At 62.6% G+C, this 27,990-nt stretch overlaps 5 protein-coding genes and 5 non-coding genes across 16 annotated transcripts in view; 8 read left to right on the top strand and 2 right to left on the bottom strand.

Moving 5' to 3' along the window:
• NUCB1 (nucleobindin 1) overlaps positions 1-3,567 on the bottom strand; it is a 30,816-nt gene extending 27,249 nt beyond the window's left edge. For 2 of the 4 annotated variants that reach the window (XM_074308214.1, XM_074308215.1), the window contains exon 1: positions 3,476-3,567. The gene's annotated coding sequence lies outside the window, so the exon portion shown is untranslated. Of the gene's footprint in view, positions 1-3,033; positions 3,129-3,475 lie in introns of those variants that run through there. The other 2 variants (XM_074308211.1, XM_074308217.1) reach the window with 2 other exon arrangements.
• Positions 3,568-7,015: 3,448 nt separating this feature from the next.
• On the bottom strand, positions 7,016-10,127 carry PIH1D1 (PIH1 domain containing 1). Its single transcript, XM_074308219.1, is given in 15 exon segments — positions 7,016-7,151; positions 7,237-7,341; positions 7,343-7,381; positions 7,520-7,540; positions 7,542-7,596; positions 7,918-7,946; positions 7,948-8,001; positions 8,003-8,025; positions 8,110-8,179; positions 8,181-8,192; positions 8,685-8,746; positions 8,929-9,108; positions 9,414-9,480; positions 9,549-9,692; positions 10,029-10,127. Coding segments are annotated over 15 exon segments (1,005 nt in total). The 3' UTR covers positions 7,016-7,106.
• Positions 10,128-10,229: 102 nt separating this feature from the next.
• On the top strand, positions 10,230-16,986 carry ALDH16A1 (aldehyde dehydrogenase 16 family member A1). Its single transcript, XM_074308218.1, has 17 exons — positions 10,230-10,369; positions 11,020-11,122; positions 11,227-11,353; positions 11,548-11,726; positions 11,832-11,909; positions 13,156-13,337; positions 13,422-13,574; positions 13,677-13,862; positions 13,948-14,043; positions 14,198-14,334; positions 14,537-14,642; positions 14,716-14,843; positions 14,932-15,099; positions 15,186-15,390; positions 15,479-15,664; positions 15,777-15,899; positions 16,011-16,986. Exons 1-17 carry the CDS (start codon positions 10,328-10,330, stop codon positions 16,173-16,175), a joined length of 2,364 nt encoding a protein of 787 aa, XP_074164319.1. The 5' UTR covers positions 10,230-10,327; the 3' UTR covers positions 16,176-16,986.
• Positions 16,987-17,550: 564 nt separating this feature from the next.
• Positions 17,551-20,247, top strand: FLT3LG (fms related receptor tyrosine kinase 3 ligand). 4 transcript variants are annotated; one of them, XM_074308224.1, is made up of 7 exons: positions 17,565-17,738; positions 18,122-18,188; positions 18,477-18,578; positions 18,905-18,958; positions 19,080-19,223; positions 19,497-19,635; positions 19,748-20,247. In XM_074308224.1, exons 2-7 carry the CDS (start codon positions 18,156-18,158, stop codon positions 20,077-20,079), a joined length of 804 nt encoding a protein of 267 aa, XP_074164325.1. In that variant the 5' UTR covers positions 17,565-17,738; positions 18,122-18,155; the 3' UTR covers positions 20,080-20,247. The 4 variants fall into 4 exon arrangements, with proteins under 4 accessions (XP_074164321.1, XP_074164325.1, XP_074164324.1 ...); XM_074308223.1 differs by having other exon boundaries at positions 17,662-17,738; positions 18,122-18,327; XM_074308222.1 differs by having other exon boundaries at positions 17,662-17,738; positions 18,122-18,262.
• An 819-nt stretch (positions 20,248-21,066) lies between these two features.
• Positions 21,067-23,108, top strand: RPL13A (ribosomal protein L13a). Its single transcript, XM_074308225.1, has 8 exons — positions 21,067-21,160; positions 21,372-21,444; positions 21,665-21,730; positions 21,917-22,018; positions 22,214-22,299; positions 22,479-22,538; positions 22,680-22,802; positions 22,994-23,108. Exons 1-8 carry the CDS (start codon positions 21,146-21,148, stop codon positions 23,078-23,080), a joined length of 612 nt encoding a protein of 203 aa, XP_074164326.1. The 5' UTR covers positions 21,067-21,145; the 3' UTR covers positions 23,081-23,108.
• Positions 21,515-21,597, top strand: LOC141565231 (small nucleolar RNA Z195/SNORD33/SNORD32 family). The gene has a single exon (XR_012488910.1). It is a non-coding gene; the product is annotated as a small nucleolar RNA Z195/SNORD33/SNORD32 family (small nucleolar RNA).
• LOC141565242 (small nucleolar RNA SNORD35) lies at positions 21,766-21,855 on the top strand. Its single transcript, XR_012488920.1, has one exon. It is a non-coding gene; the product is annotated as a small nucleolar RNA SNORD35 (small nucleolar RNA).
• LOC141565232 (small nucleolar RNA Z195/SNORD33/SNORD32 family) lies at positions 22,057-22,144 on the top strand. Its single transcript, XR_012488911.1, has one exon. It is a non-coding gene; the product is annotated as a small nucleolar RNA Z195/SNORD33/SNORD32 family (small nucleolar RNA).
• On the top strand, positions 22,328-22,399 carry LOC141565233 (small nucleolar RNA SNORD34). The gene has a single exon (XR_012488912.1). It is a non-coding gene; the product is annotated as a small nucleolar RNA SNORD34 (small nucleolar RNA).
• On the top strand, positions 22,840-22,925 carry LOC141565241 (small nucleolar RNA SNORD35). Its single transcript, XR_012488919.1, has one exon. It is a non-coding gene; the product is annotated as a small nucleolar RNA SNORD35 (small nucleolar RNA).
• Positions 23,109-27,990: the final 4,882 nt, after the last annotated feature.

A 27,990-nucleotide genomic window follows, 5' to 3' on the forward strand; every position in this document is an offset into this window, starting at 1 on the left:
CTTTCAGATGAGTTGGAGAAGCAAATGTCACCCCAGTCTCTGACAATAAAACATGTGTCATAGAGAGTTGGACTTGATTAAAAAGAGAGATAGTTATCCCCTTTTATAGAGGAAGGTCCTAAGTCTGGAAGGAGATAAGAGGCTGAGGCTCCCACAAATAGGATCTGAGGAGTCTTCCTTGACCTTAAATATAGTACTCTATAGGCTAGGCCATTGAGCTGCATCTCTTGGGGGGGAATCAAAGGAGGGACATAGAGTTTGCTTGGAATGGACAGGAAAAGTACAAGTGGAGAAAAAGCAGAGCTCCTCACTTCCTGTTTTGTTTCTGTTTTCTCGGCCAAGAAGAAATGATCTTTGCATCTGAAACCACAAAACAGAAATGACTCCCAGGGAGTGGCTGCCCCAGATAAGGAAGGAGAGGATGTGAGCGGCCCTTAGAGCCTCCAAGCCCAGATGAACCCCATCCTGGGGTCATTAAAAGACTGACAGACCCCCCCGGAGTCCTAAAGGGACTGACAGACTCCCCCCAAGTCCTAAAGGGACTGACAGACCCCCCCCCAGTCCTAAAGGGACTGACAAACCCCCCCAAGTCCTAAAGGGACTGACAGACCCCCCCCCCCCCCCCCGAGTCCTAAATGGACTGATAGACCTCCCTCCCAGGGTTCTAAAGGGACTGACAGACCTCCCCCCAGGGTTCTAAAGGGACTGACAGACATATTTTTAAGTTGGGGCCGTGAGAAAGATTTTGGGAAATGAGAGATTTTTGTGGCCAGCACAACACGAACAGGCCAGTGACGGCTGAAAATGAGTGGGGTTGCTGATAATTTACTGAGAGAAATCCTGCATCTCATAGATCTTAGAGCCATATGTTGTCATGAAAGGCGCTGCTCCGTGACCAGTCCCGGTCTGTTTCCCGCGATGTGGCTCTCTGGAGCACAGCATCAGTTTCTAGAGGCTCAGTCTTGTGGAAAGCTCCCGATGTCCATCAATGCGCCAGGACCTTCTGCTCCCTCATGATTTCAAGCTTAAAGGCGCCCTGGATTAGTGTCCGGAGGAGGGGACCATGCCAGTGCCGGGAGTAACATCTCCACAGGAGATGTGGCAGGAGCTTGCGCAAAGAGAAGAGAATAAGTCTGCAAGTTCCTATAAGCCTGGGAGCTTGACCTGGGCTCCCAGAAAAGTTCTGGAGGGACCCTAAAAGAGCTGGCTGTCAGCCTTCTAGAAAAGAAAGCTATCGGTTTTGCAAGGGTCAGTGCTGAAAAATTACCCATGCATATGTTTTGTAAATAAAAAGCTATAATACTAATGAGAAAAGAAAAGAAAGCAATCTGAAAAGCCCGTGGGGTGTCAGGGTACGCCAGCCCAGCCTCGGTCCCTTTCTGAAACTATGGCTAAGCTCAGGAAACGCTGCAGAAACACTCTGCTGGACACACCGTCTCCTCGTCTCGATGGGGCGGATCTAGTCAGGGACTGTAGGTCCCGAGTGAGGTGCTTTAGGGGAGCACCAAGTGTCGGGGTTCGGCCTTTGTGTCTGGCAAAAGGTGGGTTTATTTAGAAGATCTTGCAGATAGAATGAAGGGAGACGATGGGCCCTGGGAATGGTCAATCTGAAATAGAGCGGGAGAGCTTATAGTTAGCGAGAAGGGGGGTTTAGGGGCCGCGAGGGGGCGCAGTGGACAGAGCCCCAGCCCTGAAGTCAGGGGGACCCGAGTTCAAATGTGGTCTCAGACACTGAACACTTCCTGGCTGTGTGACCCTGGGCGAGTCCCTTAACCCCAGCCTCAGGAGAAAAAACAAAAGAAGAAAGAAAGAACGGGGGTTTCGCCTTTAACGATGGAACCTCTATATTATGGAGGGCAAAATCCCTCCAAAATCTATAGAGAAGGGAAGGGGCAGGCAGACGGGAAGTCCAGGCTGAGGGAAGAAGAGGAGGGAGGATCCAAGGGGGGGCGAGGTTAAGTAATAGCAGAGCAAGTTAAGGGGCAGAATTAAGGGAGGGTCGGCCGGGTTAGGAGACGCCGAGTGTACCTGTGTGTGGCTACATGCGGATAGATACACATGTCCTCTCTAGCCTATGGCCTGCTTGGGGGATTGGAGAGACCCAACGGGGAAAAGAATCCATAAGACAGCTGCACAGCAGAGAGCAAAACAATCACTCCCAAGGAGGTAAAGAATTTCTTCCACTAATAAATACACTTTTCCGAAGTGGCATTTGTTGTTTAAAAAATAAATAAAAGACGGAAAAGCCGAGTTCGCCGGCGGAAGTCACAGTCAGCCAGGAGGAAGGCAGGGCGGCTCGAGGCTGGATTTGCCCGCGCGGGCAGCTTTTTATACACAGAGCACGTGCGGGGGGGGGGGGGGGGGTTCAGCACCGACCCTTGTCAAACCTTCAGTTCCAACTCCCCCCCTCCTTCCCCCGCCCCTCCCCCAGCCGGCGGGGAGTCCCGTACGTGTCAGACATGTCAAAGTGTAGGTTAAACGCGGAGTCTGTACACATATGTATGCAGTTAGCCAGCTGCACAAGAAAAATCCGTTTAGAAAGAAGGTAAAAACCACCCGGCGGCCTCCATCCTAAGGGGGGAGAGGCAGCACACTCATGTGGGGGAGGGGGACTGACCTCAGGGTTTCAGCAAAGATGGGGGATCGTGACTGGCAAGGTGGGGCTGCCCGGGAGCTGGGGGGGCTTATGGGCTGGAGCTGCTCCCCAGGGCGCCCTGCCCTGTCTGCCTCAGGGCAATGTGGCGCCCCCTAGTCCGCCAAGAGCCCCAGCTGCCAGGAGGAGACATCCCGGGACCGTCCCTGAGGCAGGAGGCCCCCCAGGCCCCGCCCCCCCGACCCCTTTCCCGCAGGTCCCATCCCCATAGGCCCCCCCAGACCCTTCCCCGCAGGTCCCGCCCCCCACAGGTCCCGCCCCCCAGATACCCCCAGACCCCTTCCCCGCAGGGTCCCGCCCCCCAGATACCCCCAGACCCCTTCCCCGCAGGTCCCGCCCCCGCAGGCCCCCCCAGGTCCGGCCCGTTTGACCGCTTTTACCCTGGGCTTGGGCGGATGCTGAGGGTCTGCCCGCAGGCTGGAGGCCGCGGAGCGGGAAGAGCTTCATACCCTCTGGCAGGCGTGGGGGGCCGGAGCGCTCGGAGCGCCCCTCGGGACCGAGGGCCAGGCCGCCGGCTCTGGGGACGCTCCGGGGATTTCCGGGGGCTCCCGGGGGGCAGGAGCGGAGAGTGCGGGGGCGGCCCCCGAATGCCCCGGAGCGTGGGAGCCCCGGGCTGCGGGCACCGGGCGGGCGCCATTCCCGGGGGCGGCGGGGGGCGGCGGAGGGGCCGAGCCGAGGGCTCGCTCTCAGCCCCTCCGCCGGCGGCCCCGGCTCTGCCCCGTTCCCGCGCTTCCTCCGAGCGCCTCCTGGCCTCAGCGCTGGTCTCCGACCAGAAGGGGTGGGAGCTAGGCCGAGGGGGCTCCGGCCCCTCCGCCCGCTTACACTTCGGGGGCGCCGGCGCCCGGGGCCGGGTTGGGAGAGATCGGCCGCCAACCGCCCTGCGCGCGGGCCGGGAATCACGCGGGCGCCCACCCGCGGAGGGGTAACCCGGTGAAAGTCCTCGCCCCAAGTGGAAGGCGGCCAAGCTTTTATGAAGTGCCTGCTGTGAGCAGCCCAGCGCGGCGCGTGCTTGGGAACGCTAGAAACGACGGATTCAGAGACTCCGGGTCTCCAACTTTTATTTCTTCGGAGTTTCAGACTCGCTGACTTCGCCAAAAAGAGGGGGGGCTGGATTCGGAGACGGCGGAGCAGGGAGGGGCTGAAGGGAGCAGGGGAGGGGGACGGGCGCCGGGAGGGGAGCGGGGAGGGGAGGGGCACGAGGAGGGGAGCGGGGAGGGGGGGCGAGGAGGGGAGCGGGGAGGGGAGGGGCACGAGGAGGGGAGCAGGGAGGGGGGGCGAGGAGGGGAGCGGGGAGGGGAGGGGCACGAGGAGGGGAGCGGGGAGGGGGGGCGAGGAGGGGAGCGGGGAGGGGAGGGGCACGAGGAGGGGAGCGGGGAGGGGGGGCGAGGAGGGGAGCGGGGAGGGGAGGGGCACGAGGAGGGGAGCGGGGAGGGGAGGGGGGTGAAGACAGTCAGCAGATTGGGGAACTTAGCGGCCTCCAGCACCCACAGGAAATAGGTCTCCAAGGCAAAGGGGCAAGGCAAAAGGGAAAACTGGGCCGATTTACCCATTTGTGAGAAGTGCCGGGTCCCGCTCTGCCCCGGAGTGAAATGGCCTCGGAGAACTGGCCAAGCCCTTGGTTCCCGAGCCTCGGCTCTTTCTATCGGACTGCGCCGAAGTGGTGGATCAATCAATAATCCATAAGCAAGCATTTATCGAGTGCCTGCTAAGTCCCACACAAATGCTGTCCTCCATCCTTAATCTTGGGAGGTAAATGCCATTATTATTCCCATTTTACAGATCAGGAAACTGAGGCAAACAGAAGCTAAGGGCCACACAGCTAGTTAAGGGACTGACGCTGCATCCACATTCAGGTCTTCTTAAGTCTGGCTAAAGCACTATTTTCACGGTGCCACTGGACGGCTTGTGGTGTTGGAGAAGGATTGGTCAGTTTTGGACATAGTCTTCTTTGTCTCAATTTTATTAATCTTTCCTTTGAATTTCAGAATTACCAATTTCTTTGGGTGGGGGTTCATTCTTTTTCCAGCTTTTTTTTTTTTTAATTGAATGCCAAATGTTATCTCCTCTATATTTTATTCACATAACTAGAGATATAAAATTTCCCTAGGAACTGCTTTGGCTGCAGCCCATAGATTTTGGTATATTGTCTCATTATTGTTATTCTCTTGAATGAAATGATGGATTTTTTTCTGTGATTTGTTTGATCCACTCATTATTTAGAATTAGAGCTATTTAATTCCAAATGGCTTTTAGGTCTTTTCCTGGCCCTTTATTGGAAATAATCTTTATTAAATGCAAATTGAGAGCACTGTGATACCACCACACACCTGTCAGATTGGCTAAGATGACAGTGAAATGTTGGAGCAGATGCAGGAAAACTGGGACACATACATTGTTGGTGGAATTGTGAACAAATCCAGCCATTCTGGAGAGCAGTTTGGAACTGTGCTCAAAAAATTATCCAACTGTGCATCCCTTTTGACCCAGCAGTGCTACCACTGGGCCTGTATCCCAAAGAGATCTTGAAGGGAAAGGGACCTGTATGTGCAAGAATGTTTATGGCAGCTCTCTCTGTGGTGGCCAGAAACTGGAAACCGAGTGGCTGCCATCAGTTGGAGAATGGCTGAATAAATTGTGGTATATGAATGTTATGGAATATTATTATTTTTCTGTAAGAAATGACCAGCAGGATGATTTCAGAGAGGCCTGGAGAGACCTACAGGAACTGATGCTGAGGGAAACGAGCAGAACCAGGAGATCATCGTACATGGCAACCGCGAGATAGTACGATGACCAGTTCTGAGGGCCGTGGCTCTCCCCAGCACTGAGAGGATTCTGGCTGGTGATGGACAGAGCCGTCAGAGGGCTGTGGGGACCGGATGTGGGTCACAAGACACTTTTTCACCGTTTGCTTTTTGTTTTTTTCATCTCATTTTCCTCCTTTTTTGATCCTATGCATTATGATAAATGTGGAGATCCGTACAGAACTGTATCACTTTATCCTCGATATCGGATGACTTGCTGTCTAGGGAAGGGGAGGGTTTATCAAGAGACGTCCACTGGGCAGCAGGAGTCACAAGACTGGGAGGCGGCAGGATGGCCGAGGCAGGAAGTCGTGGGCAGGCAGAGCCCGGGAGAACATAGCGGACGGATCGAGCCCAGCTCTTCTGGCAATTCCAGGACCCCCCAGAGGGCCCGGCCTCTGGAGTCCAGAGCTCAGAGTTGGGAATCCGCCAAGTTGAAAGGTTTAAGCCTGCCCAAGCTCAGGGAAGGCAGGTGCTGGACACGCCGGGAAAAAACAACGGGGAGCTTCCGTTCTCTGGATTTGGTGGATGGGGGGGGGGGCAAAGAGCAGAGAAGGAGCCCCAAGACGAGAGCAGGGGGGGGGACCCAGAGACCTTGGAGACCAGGCCCCGGGAGAAGGTGGCGGGATCGTTAAGGAGGCAGCAGTCATCCAGCGCCAGAAGCCTGGGGCTAAGCAGGCCAGAGTCCCCACAAGCGTGGGCCAGCCTGAGGGTCAGGCCGGCCCGAATTCTGTCCCTAACCCTCCAGCTTCCACAGGGCCTTCCTGCGTCCCGGGGGTCCTGAGCCTCAAGGGCAGCCCGGGGGGCCCCTGCTGGCACAACCCAGGGTGCAAGCCCAAGGCCTTTCACAACCAGCTGGCAGGACTGCGGGCCCCTCCCCAAAGCCAGAGGCTTAGGAATAGCGAGTCTGGCTCTCAGGACCTTGTTCCCCTGCTCACTCCTGCGGTCTGGGGCCTTTGTGTGGCCCCTTCTCCCACTGGGGCAGCCCCCACCTGCCTGCTCCTCCTCCTGCTGCCTCCCCCAGAGCCCCCCTCCGGCTCACACTCCACAGGTGCCCCCAGCTGGGCGGGGGGCTCTCCCCTTCCCACGTCTGCCTAGTGAAACCTTAATTCCGAGGATCTGATGGGTGACCACTTGTGTCTCTGGGGGCAGCCTCAGCTCCCCAGAGCTCCACACCATACCTGTCGCCCCCTCCCACCCCCATCCCAGCCTGGGGTCCCCCTGAACTTTCCCGTACCCCACGGGGTACCTGGGGGTCCTGTGGGTGTCTTTGGCCCCCTCCTCTCATATACTCGAGGAGGAGCAGAGCCTGACCTTGACCTCTGGACACCACCAGCTCCTATCCAGCATCTAACCCGGGCCCTGCCCTCCTATGGGACACGGCCCTGCCCTTGGGAGCGTCCACGAAGGCCCGCTTCCTCTCTGACCAGAGCGCTCCCTCCCCAATCCCCCTGGGCTGAGCAGTCTCCTTTCAATCTGGGGGAGGGGGGGGCTCTGCCCTGTGCAGGGGCCCAGAGTCCCCTCACTTCTGTGGGAGCCAGGATAAAACTTAAAGTTCTTCCAGAGAAAAATCTTTTATTTGGCAGCAGGGGAAGGGGAGGCCGGCTGGCCAGGCCCGACAGCCACCCCCGGAGCCCGGGTCCCCTGTCTCAGGAGCACACGGCCGTCTGCAGGGGCATGGAGATCATCAGAGTCTGCAGAAGGGACGGGAGGTGTGAAGAGCCAGGTCCCCGCCCGGCCCCCTGCTGGCTCCCAGGTCACAGCCCCCCCCCAGCCCACCTTGCTCTTCCGGTTGAAGGCGGCCCGGCACTGCTCTTGGTCAATGTGATGCGGGACAAAGATGTCCACGTGGTAGGGGGCTCCCGGTGCCCCCAGGACCAGTCGGTTCTCCCCCAAGCTGAAGTGACAGCTCCCGGGCAGAGGCCTGGAACAGGCAGAGTGAGACGCCAGCCCGGGGCCTGAGCCTTCTCAGCGCAGACCCCCGGCCCTCTTGGGCCCAACGGGAACGTGCTGGGCTCCGGCTCTCCCCGCCCCAACTGGGCCGAAGCCCCCCGACACTCACCACTGTGGGCAAGACCACCTCAAGCCAGAAGCAGGTCTGGGGCCTCCAGCCAGAGCCTCAGCGGGGGATGGGCAGAGCTGGGCAAGGGGGAGAGACAGTAGTCCATCAACAGGCGTTCCCCAGCACCTACCGCCAGGGCCCCGAGGCAACCTCCCCGCCTGCAAAGGGCTTCCTGCCTGAGTGCTCCCACAGACGCCCCCTCGTCCCCCCACGGGAAACAAGACAAAGCCCCCCCGGCACATGTGGCGCAGCCGTGCAGGTGGCTGGCGTCCTCCGAGACGGAACCAGCAGGGCAGGGGCAGAGGCAGGTGTGCTCAGGTGTGCCCGAGGCAGCCCTGAGGATGCCCGGGGGCAGAGCATCGGGCTCCTGCACGCACGCTGCCCCCAGCCCCTCTCACCCGTCTCCTAGCTCCTGGATGGTCGGGGGGCCGCGGCTGGCTCTGGGTGCGGATGTTCTGCTGGGAGATGGAGCCCAGGAAAGGGCCGGTATTTCAGCAGGCGCCACTCTGAGGGAGGCCAAGATCGGGCTCAGCGGGCTGCGTACGGGCTCCCCAGGCCCCGCCGAGCGCCAGCCCCCAGGAAGGCCTCACTCGGCGTGAGCTGGGTCCCGTACTTGTCCTCCAAACCCTCCATGGCCACCGTGACGAAAAACTCCAGGAAAGAAGTCGTTACTCTGGGAAAGACGGGAGACGTCGCTCACGGCCTGAACCCCGCGGGCTCCTTCCGGAGCTCTGCCCTCAGCCCTTCGAGTGGTCCCACAGCCCGCCCATCCCCCCCCCACTCCTGCCGCCCTTGCCCACCACCCCACTCCTGCAGCCCCTGCCCATCCCCCCACTCCTGCAGCCCCTGCCCCACCCCCCCCACTCCTGCAGCCCCTGCCCACCCCCCCCACTCTTGGAGCCCCTGCCCATCCCCCCCACTCCTGCAGCCCCTGCCCATCCCCCCACTCCTGCAGCCCCTGCCCGCCCCCCCCACTCCTGCCGCCCCTGCCCACCCCCCCACTCCTGGAGCCCCTGCCCATCCCCCCACCCCCTGCCGCCCCTGCCCATCCCCCCAGACTCCTGCCGCCCCTGCCCACCCCCCCCACCCCTGCAGCCCCCTGCCCACCCCCCACCCCTGCAGCCCCTGCCCACCCCCCCCACTCCTGCAGCCCCCCCTCCTGTACCCGAAGCTTCTTGTAGAAGTTGCTGTTGATGGCGACGTCATAGGCCGTGCAGCCGTTCCCTCCTGGGGGGATGAACACAATCCGTGCCGGGACCCGGAGCTCCCCAGGCTTCCACCCACCAGCCCGGGGACCCCCAGAGACGGAAGCAGAGGGGAAGCCGGGGGAGGGGAGAGCAGAGGGCGGCCGCAGGCAGAGTGAGATGGGAGGAGGGCCCGCGGGGCAGAGAGGGCCGGCTGGGGCGCACCTCGGTCCAGCTCGGCGTGGGGCTCTCCCAGACTCATGGGGATGCGGAAGGCGGCCTGGTCCCCCTCCAGGACGCACAGCAGCTCCTGCTCGCTGAGGTCGGCCGGGGCCGGGATGGCGTCCGACTGACACACGTTGATGAAGACCTTTCCCTCCGCCGAGCGGGTCTTGACGCAGAAACCTGGAGGAGGCCGAGCAGCGGGGGAGACGGGGGCGGGGCCCCCAACCCATCGGGATGGAGACAGGGCGGGGGTGTGGGACCCGAGGCGAGGGAGCGGGGACCCCAAGGAGAGGATGGGGGAGCGGGGACCCCGAGGAGAGGATTGGGGGGGTGTGGGACCCGAGGTGGGGGAGCGGGGACCCCAAGGAGAGGATGGGGGGGGTGCGGGACCCCGAGGCGAGGGAGCGGGGACCCCGAGGCGAGGGTGGCAGGGTGCGGGGACTCCTATGCGGGGGGTGCAGGGAGGGGGGTCCCCGGCCCCTTACCAGCCTTGGGCTGGATCTGCCTGGAGTCGGGCATGGGGGACTGCGCGTCCAGGATCTTCTGCATGGCCTGCGGGACAGGGACAGAGTGAGCCCCGCCCCCTCCCGGCCGGCCCCCCCTCCCCCTCCCGGGCCCACCTGCAGCAGCATCTGCTCGCACAGGCCCCGGCTCTCCTCCGCAGCCTCGGCCCTCGCCTCCTCCCGCAGCTCCGCGGCCAGCAGGGAGCTGTCCCTTCCGGGGGCCGAGGCCATGGCCTGGGGGGGGCGCTGGGGCTTCCCAACCTGCGGACACACACCAAGGGTCGGGGGATGCCCCGGGGCTCCCCCTCCCCCCCGGGCTCCCCCTCCCCCCGGGTCTGGGGGCCGCCCCCACCTAAAGGAAGCGGGAGACGCCGCCGCGGGGGTCTGGGCCTTCCCTTCCTCCCTGGCTGGTTACCGGGGCCGCCGGACCGGACTCTGGGGGCTGCGGGAATTAGGGGTGGATTCTGCCCCCGCCTGGACCCCCTGGGGCTGCCGAGCGTAAAGAACGCTTAGGGGTTGCGACCCTCTCCGGGCACCTGGAGGAGGGAGGCCCTCAGCCCCGGGACCCAAGACCCTGCAGGCGCCCCCCAGCCCCACTTCCGGCGGCTGGCGAGTTTGGCCGTCACCAGGGAAGCCGCGCTTCGGCCCCCCGTGCCACACTTCCTGCCTACGACCCCGCCCCCATCCGGCCAGCATGCCACACTTCCTGTATGTCAAGCGAACCAATGGGAGGCTGCGGCGGGAAAGGGAGGCGGGGCGTGCGCCGAAGGGGGCGGGGCCCGGCGTGTTCCTGAGTAGTGTCCCGGGGCTGCAGCTTGGAGCGGGCACTATGGCGGCGGAGGCGGGTCTCTGTCACGGGCTCCGGGGCGTCCGGCGCCCGGAACGTCTTCTCCTCCATGGACTACGGCCCTGCGCCCGAGAGCCCCTCGCTGGCGCTGGTGAGGCACCCCGCAACACGGGCGCCCCCGCAGCTGGGCGCCCCCAGCACCCCGACTCAGCCCTGAGAACGCCCCCCCTCCCTGAACCCAAGCCCGGCCGGCCCCCCTCCCCCCGGCGCCCCGACCGGCCCTGAGAACGCCCCCCTCCCCCCGGCGCCCCGACCGGCCCTGCTTGTGCCCGGCCAGACCCCCCCCCCCCAACTGAACGGGGGATTGGGAAGTTAGGATCGGTGGCCCCGCGGATGCCTGATTCACGCGCCCTGTGCCCTGAGCCCCGGGCTCCCCCCGCCTGCCGCCCCCCTGCCGGGGACCCTGGCTGCCCCCTGGGTCCCCGAGGATTCCGGGGCTGCAGCCCCTGTCCCGGGCCCCTGCACCCCCGCGGCCCCTGGGGCTCCGAGCTGTCCGGGGGCTCTGCCGGGGCCTCCACGGCCTCCCGACTGGCCCGTTGGCAGTGAACTCTGCCCCGGCCGGGCACCTGCACGCGCCCGCGGGCGGACTTCCGGTCCTGGGCCGAGCTCAGCAGACTTTGGGCCTGGCAGGATCCGGCCCCCCCTGGGTTCGGCTCCTCCGCCCCCACGCCAGGGCTGCGGCTCCTCGGCTGGTCTCCCGGAGCCCCCCGGAGCCCCCTGACGTGGCCCCGTTTCCCTCAGGCCTGGCTGCACGAGCAGGGCGCGAAGCTGGGCCACTTTGTGAACGGAGAGTGGCGGACGCCCGAGGGCCAAGAGCCCGTCGTCTGCAGGGACCCCTGCTCAGGTACCGGCGGCCCCCCGGGTCCGGCCCCTCCTCGTCCCCGGCGACCCAGTGGGACGCCCTCGTCTGGGGGGACGGGGGAGGGGCGCTAAGAGCTCTGTGGCCAGGCGAGCTCCTGGCCAGCTGTTTGCAGGCCGACAGCGGGTTTGTGGCTTCGGCCGTGGACGTGGCCGGGCGAGCTTTTGAGACGTGGAGCCGGCTGCCCGGGGCCGCTCGTGCCCAGCACCTGCTTAGGTAAGGGAGCCCCAGACTGGGTTCCTCTGCCTGCCCAGGGACGGAAGGGGAAGTGGGCCGGACGCAGATGCTCCTGCCCGCTTTGGGCCGGCCCCCGGGGAGTTTGGGCCCCGCTGGATCAGAGCCCCTGGGACTGGGGCCTTGGGGGGGGTGCGGAGAGCCAGGGGGCGTACCCATCTCCTCTCCTCCCCCAGGCTGGCAGAGACGATCCGGAGGCATCAGAAGCTCCTGTGGACTCTGGAGGCGATGGCGTCAGGCCGGGTGGTGCGCGAGGTCCGGGACGGGGACCTGCCCCTGGCCCAGCAGCTGCTGCAGTACCACGCGTGCTGGGCCCAGACGCAGGAGCAGGCCCTCTCGGGATGGGAGCCCGTGGGTGAGATGCCCCAGGACCCCTGGCCCCCCGGTCCCGGTCCCAGCCGTCTCCCCTGGGTGCCCCACCAGCACGGGCACGCTGCCAGCCCCGCTCTTCCTTTCCCAGGCGTGGTGGCGGTCATCCTGCCGCCAACGTTCTCTTTCATCGAGATGATGTGGAGAATCTGCCCGGCTCTGGCTGTGGGTAAGTCGGGGCCAAAGATGGCCCTTCAATGGCTACCCCAGACTCTGAGGTGAGAGCGCCCGGCCCGGCCCTGGGGTGAGGGGGGCCCGGCCCGGCCCTGGGGTGAGGGGGGCCCGGCCCGGCCCTGGGGTGAGGGGGGCCCGCCCGGCCCTGGGGTGAGGGGGGGCCCGGCCCGGCCCCTGGGGTGAGGGGGGGCCCGGCCCGGCCCTGGGGTGAGGGCGCCCGGCCCGGCCCTGGGGTGAGGGGGGCCCGCCCGGCCCTGGGGTGAGGGGGGCCCGGCCCGGCCCGGGGGTGACGGGGGCCCGGCCCGGCCCGGGGGTGAGGGGGGCCCGGCCCGGCCCTGGGGTGAGGGGAGTCCCAGCCGGCCTTCCTCGGGTTGCTCCACGGAAACCTGTGGGCCAGGGCCGAGGCCCCCCTTCTCCTCTCCATCCCGCCGCTCTCCCCATCTCCTGGCCCTGGCCCGCCCTGTTTCCCGGGGCCTCTCTCACTCAGCCTCTCCTGTGTCCGGCAGCTCCCTCCTGCTGGGCCAGCACCACCTTTTTCTGAGCCCTTCTCCCCCGGCCTCTGCCCCTCTGGTGCCCTGCCCCCTCACACTCCCCCTCGCCCGCCCACCCTGCTGGCTCCCGCCCGTGCCAGACCCTCCGCCCTCTCCTCTGCTGGTCTCAGCCCATTTTTGTCTCTGGGTCCGGCCCTGCTCTGTCTTCTGGATGTCCCCATGGCACCTCGAACTCATATCCTAAACAGAAAGTCCCCAGCCCGGGACCTCCGGCTGTAACGCTGGCCGGTTCTGCGTGGCATTTTCTCCAGGCCGGGCACCTGGCTGAGCGCTTCTCCCAAACAGCTTTGTTTGTCCTCACGGCCCCCAGAGATAAGTGCTGCTGGGGGCTCTGCTTACAACAAGGGAAACTGAGGCGACAGGACCACCCAGGATCCCACAGCTTGCCCGGTGTATGAGGCTGGACTTGAGCTCCCGAACGCCTTGCCTTGGGCAGCACCAACCCCTGAGCACGCAGTCCTTCCCCTCTGGGGGCCCCCCATGCACCCCAGGCCCTGGTCCCCTCACCTGCCTCCTGGCTCTCCTGTCTCCTCCAACCGGTCCTCTCCTGCCTGCCCAGCTTCCCCATCCAGGCCGGCCAGCCTCCCCCGCCCACGTCTCTCCCGCTTCTCCTGGGAGCCCATGGAGTCTGCTTGTGGGGGGAGGGGGGCTTCTCAGTTGGCCCCTGACTGGCTCCTGGCCTCCCCCCAGGGTGCACTGTGGTGGTCTTTGGCAGCCCGGCCTCCCTGAGCGCGCTCCTTGTGGCCCAGCTGAGTGAGGAGGCCGGGCTTCCTCCCGGAGTCTTCAATGTGGTCATGGGAGCCGCCCTGCTAGAGACCATGCCGTCCGGCCTGCCCGGCGTGGCCAAGGTCGCTTTCTCCGGGCCTGTGGAGGTACACGGTGGGGGCCGGCAGGGGGCGCTGGCTGGTGGGGGCCACGGGGGCTCGGACCAGGAGCTGAGCAGTCGCTCCCCCCAGGAAGGCAAGGCCTTGCGCCGGGCGCTCGCCGGAAGCTGCACGGATCTCTCCCTGAGCCTGGGCACGGAGTCTCTGCTGGTGGTCACGGACACGGCCGACCTGGACTCCGCGGTGGAAGGAGTGGTGGACGCGGTCTGGTCTGACCGCAGCCAGGTGAGTTGGGGTTCGTACGGGACTCCTCTTCGCGCCGGGTGGGTGGGCCCGAGGGCATAGAGTGGGCAGGGGGCACGGCTAACCAGGCTCTCTGGCCCTCAGGGGGGGCTGCGGCTGCTGGTGCAGCTGTCCGCCTATGAGGAGCTGCTGTGGAAACTGGAGACCCGCCTGCGCAGAGTACGCCAGGGCCGGAGCTTGGACTGGGCCGTGGACATGGGCACCCGCGGGGCGTCCGCCTGGGAAAAGGCCCAGAGCTACGTCCAGGAGGCGCAGAGCCAAGGGGCCCAGGTGAGGAGGCTGCAGGGGGCCGGGCTCGGGGGGAAGCGGCGCCCCGGGGGGCTCAAGGGTTCCTGTTCCTCTTTGTGTCTTGCAGATATTCCAAGATGGCAGCGCCCCCCCACAAAGCCCGTTCTTCCCCCCGACGCTGGTCCTGGGCCTGGCCCCGGCTAGTCCTTGTGCCCAGGTGGAGGTGAGCGAGTGGTGGCCCGTGACCGCAGCCCGAGGAGCTGCGGGGTGCCGGCCCTTGCTGGCCTCAGACTCCCCCCCGCCCTTGCCAGGCTCAGCCTCCCCTCCCCCCCGCCCTCCCCAGCCTCAGACCCCTCTCTCTCCTCACGGCGCTGCAGGTACCCTGGCCTCTGGTCACCATTTTCCCCTTCCGCACTGCTAAGGAGGCGCTGGCCATGGGCAACGGCACCCCCCGCGGGGGCAGCGCCAGTGTGTGGAGCGAGCGGCTCACCTTGGCCCTGGACCTGGCCTATAAGTAAGGAGGCCCCAGACCCTGCACGGGACTTTCCCTCTGCTGCCTCAGTCTTCCCCTCTGGGAAATGGGGGCCCCTCGCCATCCTGCGGGCCTCCCGGTGGCCTCCCTCTCCCCTGAGCCCAGGGCTCCCCAGGTGACGTCACCCTGCCCTGCCCCCCAAGGCTGGCTCTCCTGTGCCTGACACTCTGGGCTCTCCTTCCAGGCTCCTCATGGGCACCGTCTGGATCAACGCCCACAGCCTCCAGGACGCGGCCGCCCCCGTGGGTGGCTGCAAGGAGAATGGTTCCTCCTGGCACGGGGGCCCCGATGTGAGTGACGCACCCCCCGCCCCTCCCCTCTCACTCCGGGCTTGCCTGTGCCCTAACTGCCCCTCCCCCACAGGGGCTCTACGAGTACCTCCGCCCCGTGGGCGCCCCCCCACGGCCGGGAGCATGCCCAGAGCCTTTGGACTACGACAACTTCGGCCTGTCGGCCCGCCCCGTCCTGCCGTCCGGTGACTCCCCGGCCTGGTCAGCTCCCGCTTGGGCCCCGAGGGTCGTCCCAGGGAGGTGGGGTTGGTGTGGGGCTCGGGGTCCTCAGCACAGCCTCTTCCCACAGCAAGAGCGCCCCGTATGGGGTCTTCGTGGCCGGCCGTTTCCAGAACCCTTCCAGCCGCAGCTCCAGACCTGTCCTGGGCTCCGGCGGGCACGTCAGTGCCCACGTGGCAGAGGGGGGCGCCAAGGATGTCCGGGAGGCCGTGGAGGCGGCACACAAGGCAGCAGCCGCGTGAGTGGAGTGGCAGGAGGTGGGGGAGGGGAGACCCCAGCCCCCAAAGCCCCCTCACCCTGCCTCTGTCCTTCTCTGCCTGCCAGCTGGGCCAGTCGGGTGCCAGGAAGCCGGGCATCAACCCTGTGGGCGCTGGCTGACGCATTATCCCAGAGGAGCCAGGAGCTGGAGGACCAGCTGGTGGAGGTGACGGGCGTCGACCTTGCGGATGCTCGAACCGAAGTGGTGCTGAGCGTTGCCCGGCTACGGGCCTGGGGCGCGCAGGTCCATGCCCAGGGAGCCGGCCTGCACGTGAGCCTTTTCCACCCCCCAACCCCGTATCCTCCTCCCCCCCGACCCTGTATCCCTCCTCCCTGACCTCGTACCCCTCCTCCCCCAGAGCACTGGGCCCCACGGGCCTTTTCTGCGCCTTCGAGAGGCTCTGGGCGTGGTGGCCATCATCTGCCCGGAGGAGCAGCCCCTGCTTGCCTTCGTGTCTCTCCTCGCCCCGGCCCTGGCCTGCGGCAGCGCCGTCATCATGGTGCCCAGTGGGGCCTGCCCGCTGCCGGCCCTCCAGCTCTGCCAGGTACTGGGCTCTGCTGCCCGCTGCTGCCCGACAGCCTTTCCCGCCCCCCCCCCCCCCCAGGCACTCTGGGAAGGGCTGCGCCCCTTCCCCAGTGCCTGTTTCTTCCTGCCAGGACATGGCTGGCCTGCTCCCACCTGGGCTGGTGAACGTGCTGACGGGGGACCGTGATCACATCACCCGCTGTCTGGCCCTTCATCAGGACGTTCCCGCCCTGTGGTACTTCGGCTCTGCCCAGGTACTCCTGGCCCCGCCCCTGCCCCCTTTCCCCGGCCGGCCCGGGGGTCTCCCAAGGCTCTCCAGCTCGCAGGGGCCGCGGCCCCTTGCTGACCTCGGCATCTCTTTCCAGGGCTCCCAGTTTGTGGAGTGGGCCTCTGCTGGAAACCTCAAGGCCGTGTGGGTGAACGGAGGCCGCGGCCGATCCTGGGACCGAGAGGGAGAGGGCGCCGCGCCTGAGCTGTGCCTTCGGGCAGCCCGCACCAAGGCGCTCTGGCTGTCCCTGGGAGACATCTGAGCCCGGCCTCAGGCCCCCAGGCCCGGCCCTCGCCGTGGCCCCCTTCCGAAGAAATGACCTGACGTACGTCCGGCCGGCTGCTGAGGAGAGGCTGCGGGTCGGGCTCACGGGAGGCTCCGGGACCCCCGAGGCGGCCCTCCCCGGGGGCTCTCTCGGCCCGGGGTCTCCTGCCCATGTTTCCATGAGGGGCCCTGTCCCCTGAGGGGCAGCCTGGCCACCTTCCGGGAAGCTTCTCTGCTGGCCCCCAGGCGCTCCTCTGGGTGCCGGGCAAAGCACACCCGCTCCCTGGCCCCGCGCGGCCGGCCTCTCCCGCAGCCTCCGGCTCTGGGTGGCCCCTCGGCCTGGCACCCAGAACAGGCCAATGCCGACGGGGCAACCAGCCAGCTCAGTGGGGAGGGATCTTCTCTGGGCCTGGGCCAGGGGGCTCAGCAGGGAAGCTGCCCCCAAGTCTTCCTTATTCCTGGAGTCCTTCAGTCCCTGGCTGCAATCCCCCTAAGTCCCCCAACGTCCATCAGTCTTTGTCCTCCTAAGGCCAACTGTTTTATGGAGGGCAGGGGCCGCCTAGCCCGCCCTCGGGCAGCCGCCGTCCTGGCCGGGAGAGGAGGAGGGGACGAGCGACCCCAGAGTGAGCAGGGCTGCAGGGGCTGGGACCCGCAGTTTGTGCCGCGCTGGGAAGGGGCTGGGGTTTTCCAAGCTTGATGATGATTTGAAGATTTTTTCCTTACCCCGATACCTGTGATCGCTCGCTTCCCCAGAGAGCCCCCTCCCCTGCCCAATGATCTCGTGTCAATTAAAGAGTTTTTTACCGCAACGTTCTCTGTCTGCGTCCGCTCCTGGCTCACTTTCCACCTGGCGCGTCCTGGGGAGTTTTGTTACTGGGGGGGGGGGGTCTGTCATCTGTATCACTGCAGTGATCGGGCTCTGGCTTGCTCCTGCCGCAGTCCCTGGAGACTCCCCCAGTTCAGACTTTGATCACAGCGCGGGGGCTTTCGTGACGTTCACTGCCGGCCGTTTGGCCGTCCCCCACCCACGGGCACCACTTTGTCCCTTGTTTTTGTCAACACAAATGGCGTCGCCACCAAGCGACCTTGGGGTATTATCCCGGCCACGCACTCTCCGGGTCACTCTATTTGCCCGACTCCACGAGGCTTTCCCGGCTGTCCCCTTCGGCAGCTTCGCCAACGATGCACCAGCGTCTGCTCCCCTGCCCCCCTCCCTGGCTCTCCCGGAGGCCCGGGGTGTCCGCGCTGCCGCCTCCACTTCTCCTGGGCCTGTGGGAGCCCCGAGCTCCCCGTCCGATCCCCGCCTTCCTCAGAAGGAGCCTCGGAGGGGGCGGAGCGCAGGGACTGCCGCCGTGGCTAGAGCCCAGGCCTCGGCACGGGGCTGAGCCAGGCCGGGGAAGGACCCAGGTGTCCCCTGCCTCCTGCAGCTCAACTTGAAGCCACCAGAGGGCTCCTCCCCCCGTGGATTCCCAAACTTTTCTCCAAAATGCCTTTCACTTTCGATCTCCGATGTCTGGGCCCAGACGTGCCCCAGGCCTTCCCGGCCTGGACGGGGACCCTGGTGCGGGGCTGGGACCGCGCCCGGGGCCCAGGGGCTAGGGGGAGGGGCGCCTGGCCCCCGGGGGGCTGAGAGGCAGGGGTCCCCGCGTCCTGGATGGGCCCCAGCTCTCCAGTGCCTCCATCTCCTCGGGGCTGGGGGATGTTCGGCTACCTGAGGATGCAGGGGGCGGGAGCGGGGGCCCGGGGCTCCAAGGGGTTTGAGAAAGGGGGTGCTGGGTTGTCAAGGGAACCGGAGCATGGGATGCCTTCCTGGAAGCTTGGGCATGATTCGCAGTAATGAGGCGGGGGCAGGAAGCGGGGTGGGGGAGGAAACTTAGCCACATGAAGGGGCTGGGGGAGGGCCCCGACGCCGGGCCCTTGGCTGAGCCGGCTCCGTCCCCCCAGGGCCCAGCAGCGGTATGAGGGGCCCCAACTCAAGATGACCGGCCCGGCCCCAGCCTGGCCCCTCACTGTGCGTATTCCCACCAGATGGAAGCTGGAGCAGACGAGGGAAGAGCCCCAGACGGGATGGGAGCAGCAGCCCCGGTGCTGGGAGGGAGGGGACAGACACAGGGATGGGCCGGCAACGGAGGCAGGCGAGGGGAGCCCGGGTAGGGCCGGGAGGGGGAGGCGGCGCGGATGGGGCTCCCAGAGCGGGGTGCGGGGCCCAGGCTGCCCACACAGGGAGAAAGGGAAGGAGGAGAAACAGAGGCAGAGGGGGGTCAGCAGACTCCGCTCAGCCCAGCCTCCCCGCCCCCAGGCCTCCCTCCTGCTGCTCCTGCTGCCCCAGGTCCTGCCAGATCCCTGCTCCTTCCCAGACAGCCCCATCAGCTCCACCTTCGCCAAGACCATCAGCACCTTGGTGAGAGTCCCTGCCTCCGCCCACCCGCCCCGGGCCATTCTGGTCTCCAGTGCCCTCTATTTCCCTGGCTCAGACAGGGCAGATTTCTGGGGGCGTCCATCCCTCCGGGGCTCCTGTTCTTCCTGTCTCTTTCTGGCCCTCCCTGAGCCCTGCTCCCGGTGCTGCTGGCTCTTCCCCAGCCCGGCTCCCGGGCGGCCGGCTCTCGGGCTCTCCGTCCGGCCCAGGCCATCTCCTCCAGACCAGCCGAGACTGAGCTTTCTGCCCGTCCCTCGGGGTCTCCCTGATCTGAGGCAGGGCAGGGCACTAAGCGGCCTCTCTCCCCACAGTTGGACTTCATGCTCTGGGATTACCCAGTCGATGTCCCAGAGAATCTGCGGGTGGTGAGTCTGCTGGGGAATGGGGCTTCCAAAGCCTCGGGTCACGGGGGGCCGGGCACCCCGAAACCTCGCCCCCGAGCATCCAACCCCTCCCAGCCCAGGGCATCTGGACGTGTCTCCCCAGGATGAGCAGTGCTGGGCCCTGTGGCACTTGGCCTTGGCGAAGGAAACCCTGGGCCGCCTGAAGCTGGTGGCCGGCAGCGAGCTGCAGGAGCTCCTGGAAGCCGTGTACACCGAGATCAACTTTGTGGGTCAATGTGTCAACCAGGTCAGTCCCCGCTGCCCCCTCGATGAATCCCTGCTGCCTTTGCATCCCCGCTGCCCCCTCGATGAATCCCAGCTGCCTTTGCGTCTCCGCTGCCCCCTCGATGAATCCCAGCTGCCTTTGCGTCCTGGGCCGCCCAGGGATCTGAAGGGGGGCTCAGGCCAGGGGCTCTGCCGAGAGGGGGAGGGACAAGGAGGCCGCAGGGGCGCCCGGCCTGGCTCCGGGGCGGAGACGGACTGGTGTGTGACGCCCCCACCCCCTCCCTCGGCTCCCCAGTCCTTTCCCGGCTGTCTCCGTTTCCGAAAAGCCAACATCTCTCACCTCCTGCTGGAGGTCTCCAGCCACCTGGGGGCCCTGCAGCCCCTCATCACGCAGCGGAACTTCCGGCCGTGCCAGCAGTATCGCTGCCAGCCAGGTGAGGTGCCCAGGTGGGCCTTGCCCAGGAAGACAGGGCTGCAGAATGGGCAGGCGGGGCTGGGCCCAGGGAGAAGGCCCCTCGCCCGCTTAAGCGGTCTCCCTTCCCACAGAGCCCTCCCTCCCTGTCTCCACGCTCCCCGCCCCCAGCAGCCTCGGGGCCCTGGGGGGCACGCTGGGACCCCCCAGGCCCTCCAGCTTGCTTCTGCTGATGCTGGGGGCGCTGCCAGTGGCCCTGCTGCTGATCCTCGCGGCAGCCTGGAGATGGAAGCAGAGGAGGACACCGCCGAGGGCCCCCAGGCCCGCAGCCCCCCAGGTGGGCTTGGCTCAGCCCAGCGCGGGTGGGGCCTCCCAGGGGCACCGGCAGCCGCTGACGACACGCGAGGGGCGTGGCCGGGGGCCCCCGGACTCCGCTCCCCAGGAGGTGCCGGGGAGGCTGCTGTGAAAGAAGGACTGGAGGGCCTTGCAGGCCGAGCTCGGAGCCGGGGCGCCTCCGGGAGAAAAGCCTCCATCCGCGGCGCAGCCCAACACTGGCTGCCCGAGCCCCCTCTCCGGGGCTGCCGAGGGCGCCCCCTGTAAAGCTCGAGGACTCCGATAAAACACTTTCACTCGCTTTTCTCGGTGCAATCTGTGCTCAGACCCGGGCGGGGGAGGGGAGGCAGGTCGCGGCCTCGGACCCAATTGGACCGTGCCGCCGGAGCGCCGGGAGGGGCGGAGGGCATCAGTGGGAGGCAGGGGGGAGGGGAGGACCGGCGAACCCCGTCCACGCTGCTCCCGGCGCCCCGCGGCTGGGGCCGCAGGGGGAATGGGGGAGGGGCTGTTAGCGAGCCCCCTGTCTCCGGGGGTCTGTGGCTAGCAGAAAGTGCTCGGCCAGAGCCCCATGAAAGACCCGGAAGAGACTCTAGCTAGGACCCACTTCCCCAGAGCAAACTGGGGGAGGGGAACTGAAGCCACGCCCCTGGCTGGTAACTAAGCAACCAGAGCCCGGGTCTGCCTGTGGACCCGCTTAGAAGATCCCCCTGCAAGGTTGGGTGGGGGGCGGGGAGCAGGGTTTGAACACGGTCTGCTGCCGCCCGGCGGCCGAGGAACCAAGCACTGGCCTAGCGGGCCGCAGTGCGCATGTGTATGGGGCGCTCGCCCCTCACAAAGATGATAGGCGCTCCAGAATGGCCCCTAACAGACATGGAAGCCTGACTCAGGAAGGACCACGTGAATGATCCAGGAGCCCCGCCCCCTTCCTGAGCCACACGATCTCAGCCCCTGGAAGAGGCGTCTGCCTTTGCGCCTGCGCCCAACCCAACGGGCGGCGCGTGGCCTCCTTCTATGCAGCTAACCCTCCCCTGGGTTGCCGCGCCTGCGCAGGAGCCCCTCGCCGTCCCTGGGGGAGGAGCGAGGCGTTCCTCCACCTATAGGGAGCCGCGGCGATCTCGCGTCACTTCCGACGCCCCTGTGAGGTGGATAAGGAGGCCCCGAGGTGGGAGAGCTCCTTCTTTTCCCGGGCGGCGTCGGCAATGGCGGACGGGCAGGTGAGTGCCGCTGGCTCTGTGGCGGGCCCGGACTTCTCTGGAGCCTCGGCCACCGGCAGCACGGCCCCGCAGAGCGGCGTCTGAGCCACCCAGCCATGGGGCGGCGGGGGTTGAGCCGCGGCATCCGCGGCCCGGCCGGGGCAGGGAAGAATCACGTGGCCTCTGGGTCTCGGGCCGGCCTTGACTCCCGCGTCTCCTCCTGCTCCCTCAGGTCCTGGTGATCGACGGGCGGGGCCACCTCCTGGGCCGCTTGGCGGCCATCGTGGCCAAGCAAGTCCTCCTGGGTAAGTGCGGGGGCGTCCGCGCCCACGTGGGCCCGGGGACGGGGCGAGGGGCCCGGGGAGGGCGCGCGGCAAGGCCGATGACGAGGAACATTCACCATCTTTCGTTCGAGTCTCACGACCATGAGACCAAACCATGCACCGCTCTGAGGCCTAGCCCGACCCCCACTCCCCCAGCCCCCAGCCGCGCTCCGGCGCTGACCCGGGCCCCTTGTCCCCGCAGGCCGCAAGGTGGTGGTGGTTCGCTGCGAAGGCATCAACATCTCCGGGAACTTCTACCGGAACAAGCGTGAGTCGGGCGGGAACGGGGTTCTGGCGGCGGCTGGCAGGTGATGTCCTTTCTCACGATGGTCTTCAGAGGCCTTACCCCTGGTCCCTGCTGATTGTGCCTTAAGGCGGAGCTGATGCCGGCCCTGGGGAGGGCGCCCCTTCCAGGACCCGGGACAGCTTTTCACCCCCTTCTCCCCCCCTCCAGTGAAGTACCTGGCCTTCCTCCGCAAGCGCATGAACACAAACCCCTCCCGAGGACCTTACCACTTCCGAGCCCCCAGCCGGATCTTCTGGCGGACCGTGCGAGGTAAACGGGGGGAGAGCCCTGCTCGGGCTGGGGCCGGGCCGGGCAGTGATGATGGCGACTTTTGTCATAGGTTCGAGTTTAGCGACCATGAGATGACAAGATCCATGCACCTCCATCTGAGCTCTCTGGGGGGGGGGGGAATTTGTGCCCAGCTCGAGAAGAGGGGTGGCCCCTCACCAGAACTCTTCTCCCCAGGCATGCTTCCCCACAAGACCAAGCGAGGCCAGGCTGCCTTGGAGCGCCTCAAGGTGTTTGACGGCATCCCCCCACCCTACGACAAGGTGAGCTCCCCAAGGGCTCTGCCCCCCCGGCGTCAGTGATGCTCCGATACCTACATTGTTTGAGTTCTCCCTGAGAAAAGCAGTGTTATCTGAGACGCCCAACTTCAGGCCAGCCCCGGGTGGGAGGCCCATCCCTAGTGTTCCCCCATGGCCTCATTGATTGGCTCCTTCCCTTGCAGCGGAAGCGCATGGTGGTCCCAGCTGCTCTCAAAGTGGTCAGACTGAAGCCAACCAGAAAGGTGAGTGCGAGTGCTGGATTTGGGGTCTTTTCCTGATATTGGGGGGCTCTTTTTGGAATTGGGTGCTGGGGGACCCAGGTTTGGTGAGCAGAGAGAAAAGGTGTCCCCAGTGTGATCCCTTCATGTATTCCCCCACTACAGTTCGCATACCTGGGGCGCCTGGCCCATGAGGTTGGCTGGAAATATCAGGCTGTGACTGCTACATTGGAAGAGAAGAGGAAAGAGAAAGCCAAGATTCATTACAGAAAGAAAAAGAAGCTTACGGTGAGACTCGGGGTGGGGGGAGCCACTGGAGACACCTGGCAGATGATGTTTGTTCTCACGATGGTCTTCGGATGCCTCCGGGGTACTGCCGACAAAGCCACATGGCTCAGCTGATGCCAGAGGGTTTGGGGGAAGGTCTTAATAGCTGCCAGGTTCCTGGACCCATGTTCATAGTTTGTTTTCTCCCACAGAAACTACGCAAACAGGCAGAGAAGAACGTGGAAGGCAAGATCCACAAATACACAAAGGTGCTGAAGAAGCACGGGCTGCTGGTGTGAGTCCAATAAAGTCTATCATCTACGGCAACTGGACTCCTGGCTCCTTCTGTCCCTTTGTGCCAGTGCCTCCCGTCAGGGGAGGGAGCGCTTTGGGGGCCCCCACACACAGCAAGCAGGGCTTGAAAGGACATTCAGTGCCATAGATTTGTCCTTAACTGAGGAAGGAAGGATTCCTAAAGTGGGATGCCTGCCTCTGAGGAGTGGTTTGTTTTCCCTCCGGGGTTAAAGTGATGTGGCCTGGGAATGGAGAGAAGGGTCAGACTACATCTGCAAACTCTATAATCTTGTGTTGAGGCCCCTGGAAGGGATGGGGGTGGAGAGAGTCTCTCCAAAGACAGAGCTTGGTCTCTGTACTGCTTTGTACCCACAGTTTGGGTGCTTAATAAATAAAATGTTGAATTTTTAAAAGCATACTTTGGTTAAAAGCCATTTAGGGTCTGGTGTTGGCCATAGGATTTTTGTTTCCTTACCATCGGGTCCTATCAAACCCAGGTTGTACCATCCTGAACTCTTGTGCTAAAGTGCTTTTTCCTTTGCCATCATCAGAAAGCCATTAATCATTCTCAGGGATTCTACTCCCTTCTTAGCCTCAAGTTTGTCCTCGAGGCTGAAGTTTTTCTCCTGCCCATTAGGTCCTACTTAAGCTCCGAAAAGCTGTCTCAAGTTTTCATTAGTTGGGTGCCCTGGGTCTCTGACAGCTTTAGGTCAGCTTACCCTCCAGATCACTCCCATCCTTAATCTGCTACCCAAGAAAGCACACAAGAGTAAGGACAATTTGTCACTTTTCAGGGCCCTCTCCTAATTAATTGGAAATAGCCCATGGATTGCTTCTGACTGCTTCTCCAAACCCCTTGATCCTGTTAAGATCCTATATTCCAATAGTCCCATAAGCAGAAGTCAATTCTGCTTCCCAACATCCCTGCTGTAGAGGGCCCTGGGTGTGAGGAACAAATGTAAAATGCCTTCCAAAAGGAAGAAAATAGCCCAAGTAGGGGAGAGAACCAGCAGCTTGGTGGGAGGGTGGCTGAAGGACCTCCTTCCACATCCTGCATCAAAGTAGGCATTGACCTCAGGGGAAATGGAATTAGAGGTTGCTGTGGGCAGGTAGCTTTCCAGGTGGCTGGGGCCTGACGGGAAATGGGAACCACTAAAATGGAGTCACCTGTAAGCACCTTGGAGGGGGGGGCGGAGTTCTGTGAGGAACTGTGTGGCTATAAAAGGGAAAGGGTTCCACACAAGCTCTGACCCGACGGAGTTCACTTAGGCCCATTGGCCCCGAGAGGGACATGGCTAGACCCAAATTAAGCCGAATCAGGTCATGAAGTTGCCAAACTGAACAAGACTTGTGGAGAAGTGATTAACTGGAGTAGGCATGAGGTGACCCAATGGAAATAGGGAAGCTTCCATGGGAGCCGGTTGCCCAGCAAGCCCCCCAGTGCCCATTGGACGAATTGGTGTCAACATCTTGAGCCTGATGAAAAAGTGGGAGTGAGGCCCTGAGCCTTTTAAGGGGTTGAAAGTTGGAGGAGATAGCTGATTTGCAATCTATGGGACTGATTATGATTACGGAAGTGGGGCCGCCTCACCCAAGATGGTGGGAGGGGGTGGGCATGGGGTACAGTGGTTGTGAGATGGAGGATGATGGGGAAGGGTCATTTAGGTGGTCAATGGGGTTATCAGTTCTGTGCAGCTGAGTGTTCAGGAGGGGAGGAGGCAGGAAGACATTTAATCCCAGCAGTGGCTTGGCAAAGCTGACTTGGGGAGGGGATTTGCAGGATGCAGCAGGTTCACTCAGGCGGGAACATCTCCCCCTCGACCCCATTTGTTCTTGGCAAGGATACTGGTGATGTGCCCTCTGCTTCTCGGTCTCCTTTAATGCGTGAGGAGAAAGACCAGCAAGGCTCAGAGCCCTGGCCGGGGCTACCTCCAGGCCCAGCGCTCTAATCGTTCCCCCCCACAGCCACCCCACCAGAGACTTCCAGGAAAGCCAAGCAAGAGGGCTGGGCAGCTGTGGAGAGCCAAGAAATGACAGGAGGTTAGAGTTGGGAATTCCTATTAAGGGATGAGAGCCAGCTGAGTATGAGCCCCGGGTGGGGCAGGCTGGAGCAGACTATTCAGACCCAGAAATCTGGAAGGGAAGCAGTGAGAGGGGGTCCGGGCCATCCCCCCTTCATGCTCTCCCCGGCCCCTGGGTCCTCCCTCTGCCGGCAGCACGCCAAGGCTCCTCCTGTTCACGGCCACATTACCAGAAACAGCCTCCATTCCCCTCCGGACTCATTGCTCAGCCCTTGCCAGTCTGGCTTCTGACTTCATGAGAATCTCAAATCCCCGAGCTCATTTGGATCCTGACTCTGGGGACTGTTAATGCAGCCCGGGGCTCAGTGCATGGAGTGCTGCCTCTAGGCAGGAGGACCTGAGTTCAAATCCAACCTTAGACTGGCTGTGTGACTGTGAGAAGTCACAATTTACCAAGCAAACAAAAGTTAAGTCCCAGCCCCTGCACTAATGTACAAGGGATGGTAGAAGAGTTCCTGCTCTGTCTGAGGGAGACAGCATTTATCTGGGACCTGAGGGGGCAGGGAAGGCCAGAGAAAATGCTGGAGGAGCTGCCAGGTGGGCTAGAGTATGGGAAGTAAGGGGGAATGGGGGAGGGAGGCTGAAGAGGGGCCTTCAATGTCAAACAGCATCTTGGGTTGGATCCTGGAGCCAATAAGGACCTTGCTGGGTTTGATTGACTGGGGAGAGTGTGACTGGGGCAGAACTGGGCTTCAGAAAAAGCCTTTTGATGGTTGAATGGCGGACTCAAGGTGGGGAGAGGCAGAGAGGCAGACAGGCTCTCATTCTTTCTCCGTCCTTCCCTCTCCCTTTCTTTCTTCCCTCCTCTCCTTCGCTCCCTCTCTCTCATCCCCTTTTCCCTCTCTGTCACTCCTTTCCCTTCCCTTCCTCTCCTCTCTGTCTCTCTCCCACTTTCTGTCCCTCCCTCCCTTTCATCTTTCTTTTCCCTTCCCTGGTTGTGGCAAGAATTGGAAACTGAGTGGATGCCATCAGTTGGAGAATGGCTGAATAAGTTCTGATTTATGAATGCTATGGAATATTATTGTTCTGTAAGAAATGACCAGCAGCATGATTTCAGAGAGGCCTGATGCTACATGAATTGATGCTGGGGAGATCATTGTATTCTGATGATCAATTCTGATGGACATGGCTCTCTTCCACAATAAGATATTTCATTGTATTCTGATGATCAATTCTGATGGACATGGCTCTCTTCCACAATAAGATATTTCAGAATTCCAGTAGACATAATAGAGAAGCCATTTTCACCCAGAGAGTGGACTGTGGAGACTCAGTATGGATCACAGGGTTCCCCCCCCTTTCTTCTTTTCTTTTTTTATTAAAGCTTTTTATTTTCAAAATATATACATGACTAATTTTCAACATTCATCCTTGAAATACCTTGTGTTCCAATTTTTTCCTCCCTTCCCCGTACCCCTTCTCTTTAGATGGCAAATAATCCAATATATTAATTATTCGGTACATATTTCCACAATTATGCTGCACAAGAAAAATCAGATCAAAAGGGGAAAAAATGAGAAAGAAAACAAAATGCAAGCAAAACAATAAAAAAGGTGAAAATACTATGTGGTGATTGACATAGTTCCTCCCTTTGAATGCAACTGGCTCTCTCCATCACAAGACCATTGGAACAGGCCCGAACCACCTCATTGGTGAAGAGAGCCAAGTCCTTCAGAATTGATCATCATGTAGTATTGTTGTTGAAGCATTGCCTGGTTCTGCTCATTTCACTCGGCATCGGTTCCTGTCCGTCTCTCCAGGCCTTTCTGAAATCATCCTGCTGGTCGTTTCTTACAGAACAATAATATTCCATAACCTTCATGTACCACAATTTACCCAGCCATCTTCCAGTTTCTGGCCATTACAAAGAGGGCTGCTGTTAAAGATTCTTACAAGGTACTAAGAAAGTGCAATTGATAGAGACTATAATGATCTAATTTAGCATGGTTCAGTATGGTTGATTGGATCGTACAAGGAGATGTTATGGGCCAGAATTTGAAACAAGGTACTGAGAGGAATTGAGGAGACAATGGTTAAATCTAGTTTAGCATTGATTTAATCCTACAACAAATAATGGTTTCCTGGTGATGAAATGATTGGTGTGTACTCAGTGTGGAGCACATAAGGAGGCGCTGTCAGGGCCAGACCCACAAGCCCCTTCTCAGAGGAGGAGACAGATTCATTCCATATTCCACCTTTGTGCTGCCTGGAGATTCGGAGGGAGCTGGAGGCTGCAGCTGGCAGAGACAAAGAACTAGCAGCAGGAACCAGGGAGAGAGATAGGCTTCTGTTAAAGCTAACTGGGCCCAGGAAAAGATTCAAGAATAAGAAGCAGAAAATAAAGGATCTGACTTTAGCTCCTGGCTGCATTTGGAGTGATTGAACTGAACTGAAACTAAGGCTGCTCCCGGAAGCTCCCCAGAGAATCTGCTCCCAGAGAGCATTATATTTTAGAGAAGAATATTACAGGCTGCCACAAACATTTTTGCACATGTGGGTCCCTTTCCCTCCTTTAAAATCTCTTTGGGATCTAAGCCCAGCAGAAACACTGCTGGGTCAAAGGGCAGGCCTAGTTTGATAGCCCTTTGGGCATTGCTCCAAATCACTCTCCAGAAAGATTGGATCGGTTCACAACTCTATGAACAAGAAGCCAAGATTTTGTAAGGGTGAATGTTGAAAACTATGCGTATGTTTTGAAAAGAAAAAGCTTTAATAACTAAAAAAAGAAAAAAACAAAAGCACTCTCAGGGAGGTAGTTGATATTATCCCCATTGTACAGATGAGCACACTGAGGAGGCGGGGTTGCAGACTTGCCCAGGCTCACAGCACTAAAG

This window comes from Sminthopsis crassicaudata, chromosome 3 (genome assembly GCF_048593235.1).
Source record: "Sminthopsis crassicaudata isolate SCR6 chromosome 3, ASM4859323v1, whole genome shotgun sequence".
Lineage (NCBI taxonomy): Eukaryota > Metazoa > Chordata > Mammalia > Dasyuromorphia > Dasyuridae > Sminthopsis > Sminthopsis crassicaudata.

Bases quoted from the DNA above. Each gene is read 5' to 3' on its own strand.
- ALDH16A1 (XM_074308218.1), top strand. From the start codon at position 10,328: ATGGACTACGGCCCTGCGCCCGAGAGCCCCTCGCTGGCGCTG. The intron at 14,335-14,536 runs GTAAGGAGGCCC...CTCTCCTTCCAG, and splicing joins GCCCTGGACCTGGCCTATAA to GCTCCTCATGGGCACCGTCT. The intron at 14,844-14,931 runs GTCAGCTCCCGC...CTCTTCCCACAG, and splicing joins TCCGGTGACTCCCCGGCCTG to CAAGAGCGCCCCGTATGGGG.
- RPL13A (XM_074308225.1), top strand. The intron at 22,019-22,213 runs GTAAACGGGGGG...TCTTCTCCCCAG, and splicing joins CTTCTGGCGGACCGTGCGAG to GCATGCTTCCCCACAAGACC. The intron at 22,300-22,478 runs GTGAGCTCCCCA...CTTCCCTTGCAG, and splicing joins TCCCCCCACCCTACGACAAG to CGGAAGCGCATGGTGGTCCC.
- FLT3LG (XM_074308220.1), top strand. From the start codon at position 17,664: ATGCCTTTCACTTTCGATCTCCGATGTCTGGGCCCAGACGTGCCCCAG. The intron at 17,739-18,476 runs GTGCGGGGCTGG...CCCCGCCCCCAG, and splicing joins CGGCCTGGACGGGGACCCTG to GCCTCCCTCCTGCTGCTCCT. The intron at 19,224-19,496 runs GTCAGTCCCCGC...TCGGCTCCCCAG, and splicing joins TGGGTCAATGTGTCAACCAG to TCCTTTCCCGGCTGTCTCCG.